This window comes from Orcinus orca, chromosome 19, assembly GCF_937001465.1.
Source record: "Orcinus orca chromosome 19, mOrcOrc1.1, whole genome shotgun sequence".
NCBI classification, from domain to species: domain Eukaryota; kingdom Metazoa; phylum Chordata; class Mammalia; order Artiodactyla; family Delphinidae; genus Orcinus; species Orcinus orca.
Window position 1 is genome coordinate 12,209,874 of NC_064577.1, and position 1,866 is coordinate 12,211,739.

Sequence of the window (1,866 nt, forward strand, 5' to 3'; positions counted from 1 at the left end):
GACCGTGATTGATGGGGAGGGTAGCCCCTCCCCGGAGGCGCCTGTGGAATGTCCAGAGCTCGGTTGCTCCTCGTTATGGGGGGTGCCTAATCCCGGAGCCGCATTCCAGGATAAGGGGGGGTGGGGTGGGGAGAGGCTGGGCCGGGGGAGGGGCAGGAAAGAGGGCTATAAGGGCCGTGGCCCAGGCGGGAGGGAGCCAGGCGGGCCATGGCGGATGTCCCCGGGGCGCAGCGACCGGTTCCCGGCGGCGGCCCAGAGCCCCGGGACCCCCTGGACTGCTGGGCCTGCGCTGTGCTGGTCACCGCCCAGAATCTGCTGGTGGCTGCCTTCAATCTTCTCCTGCTGGCGCTGGTGCTGGGGACCATCCTGCTGCCCGCTGTCACCATGCTAGGCTTTGGCTTCCTCTGCCACTCCCAGGTGAGTGTGCGCCCCGCGGTGTGCGTGTGGGTGTCTGGTGACGGTGGCGGTGGGGTCTGTGGGCCACAACCTCTCCCGGCCTGGGCTGTTTGGCTTGGGCCTCATGCCTCTTCTCCTCCCACAGTTCTTGCGCTCCCAGGCACCCCCTTGCACCGCGCACCTGCGGGACCCGGGCTTCACAGCCCTGCTGGTCACCGGATTCCTGCTCCTCGTGCCGCTGCTCGTGCTTGCCCTGGCCAGCTACCGCCGCCTCTGCCTCCGCCTCCGCCTGGCCGATTGCCTCGTGCCTTACAGCCGAGCCCTCTATCGGCGCCGGCGCACCCCGCAGCCGCGGCAAAACCGGTCCTCGCCAGGGCCCCAGGCCGTTCCAACATCAGGAAAGGTCTGGGTCTGAGGACCTTCGAGTCAAGAACAACCCCGAGGAGTGCCCTCTCTCCCGGTCGGCCCAAGGACTTGAAGCCCGGGGGTCTCCCGACCTACCCTGTCCCCGCTCCTGCCTAAGCCGGGTCCCAGCATCCTCTTGAGGAACAGAACGGCAGCATCTGTGGACCCAATTCTGGTGAAAATTCGCCACACCCCGGAAAACCTACTTTCCCCTCTCTACCCATATCTGAATCCTGAACATCTGGGCTGGACCCTGCACCCCCCACCCCCCTGTGAATAGGACAACTGAACCTCGGTGGTGCGCTGGTGCCCTTCTTTTCCGGTGCTGCTCCTAGTATTTACGGGCTATGGGGTGGGGTGGGGTGGGGTGGGGTGGGGTGGGGTGGGGTGGGCGAGGTTGGAGGGGAAGGAGTCATCACACATCAATAAAGAATTAATGAACTGAACGCGATCCTGGGATCCTGTGAACAGAAGGGCGGCACAAATACTATCAATCACTCCTGCAACGTGCCCAGGAGCAGGAAACAACATGCGGGTGGGGGGGGCGTGGCTCTACTGCGCAGACCGGAGCATCCTTCAGCCTCCTGGGAAGGAGGCCTTCCTTCCCTTATCGCATTAGGCCGTTCTTCCTGGCCAGACCCCAGAGCTCTGTCCCTGTCACCTCCTTATCAATGGAGTGGAGGGAGCCCGGCCTCTGTAGCCTGTGCTGCTCCCCTTGGGGACCTGAGCCTGTTCTCTGACCCCAGCTTAGAGGAACTCGGTGTTGCCAGGCCGGAGAGAGAAACAATGGGCCTTCCGGAACAGGATGACACCCCCTCCCGCCACAATTCTGGAGCAGCTGCGTGGGAGGGAAGATGGAGGGGCCCATCCTGGGGCCCGTGGATCCGAAGTTCAGCCTGTCCCCCCATCCCCACCCCGAACCTGAGGGAACCTTTGGCAGTCCTGGACGTCCAGGTTGTGGAAGGAGGGTTGAGAGTGCTCCCGACCTCAGAGAAACCTATTCCTCTAGGGATGAGGTGTGTAATTCCTGTCCCAGAAACCCAGCTACACACAGACACAAGCCAC

The 1,866-nt window shown here is 63.7% G+C and overlaps 1 protein-coding gene across 1 annotated transcript; it reads left to right on the plus strand.

Annotated features, from left to right (window-relative positions):
- The first annotated feature begins 99 nt into the window (after positions 1-99).
- Positions 100-1,247, plus strand: TMEM88 (transmembrane protein 88). The gene is made up of 2 exons (XM_004266891.4): positions 100-417; positions 542-1,247. The coding sequence occupies exons 1-2, from the start codon at positions 208-210 to the stop codon at positions 809-811; spliced, it is 480 nt and encodes a 159-aa protein (XP_004266939.1). The 5' UTR covers positions 100-207; the 3' UTR covers positions 812-1,247.
- Positions 1,248-1,866: the final 619 nt, after the last annotated feature.

What these genes read in the sequence shown, in the direction of transcription:
- TMEM88 (XM_004266891.4), top strand. Translation starts at nt 208, where the DNA reads ATGGCGGATGTCCCCGGGGCGCAGCGACCGGTTCCCGGCGGCGGCCCA. An exon ending in GCTTCCTCTGCCACTCCCAG is followed by an intron (nt 418 to 541) that starts GTGAGTGTGCGC and finishes CTCCTCCCACAG; the next exon opens with TTCTTGCGCTCCCAGGCACC.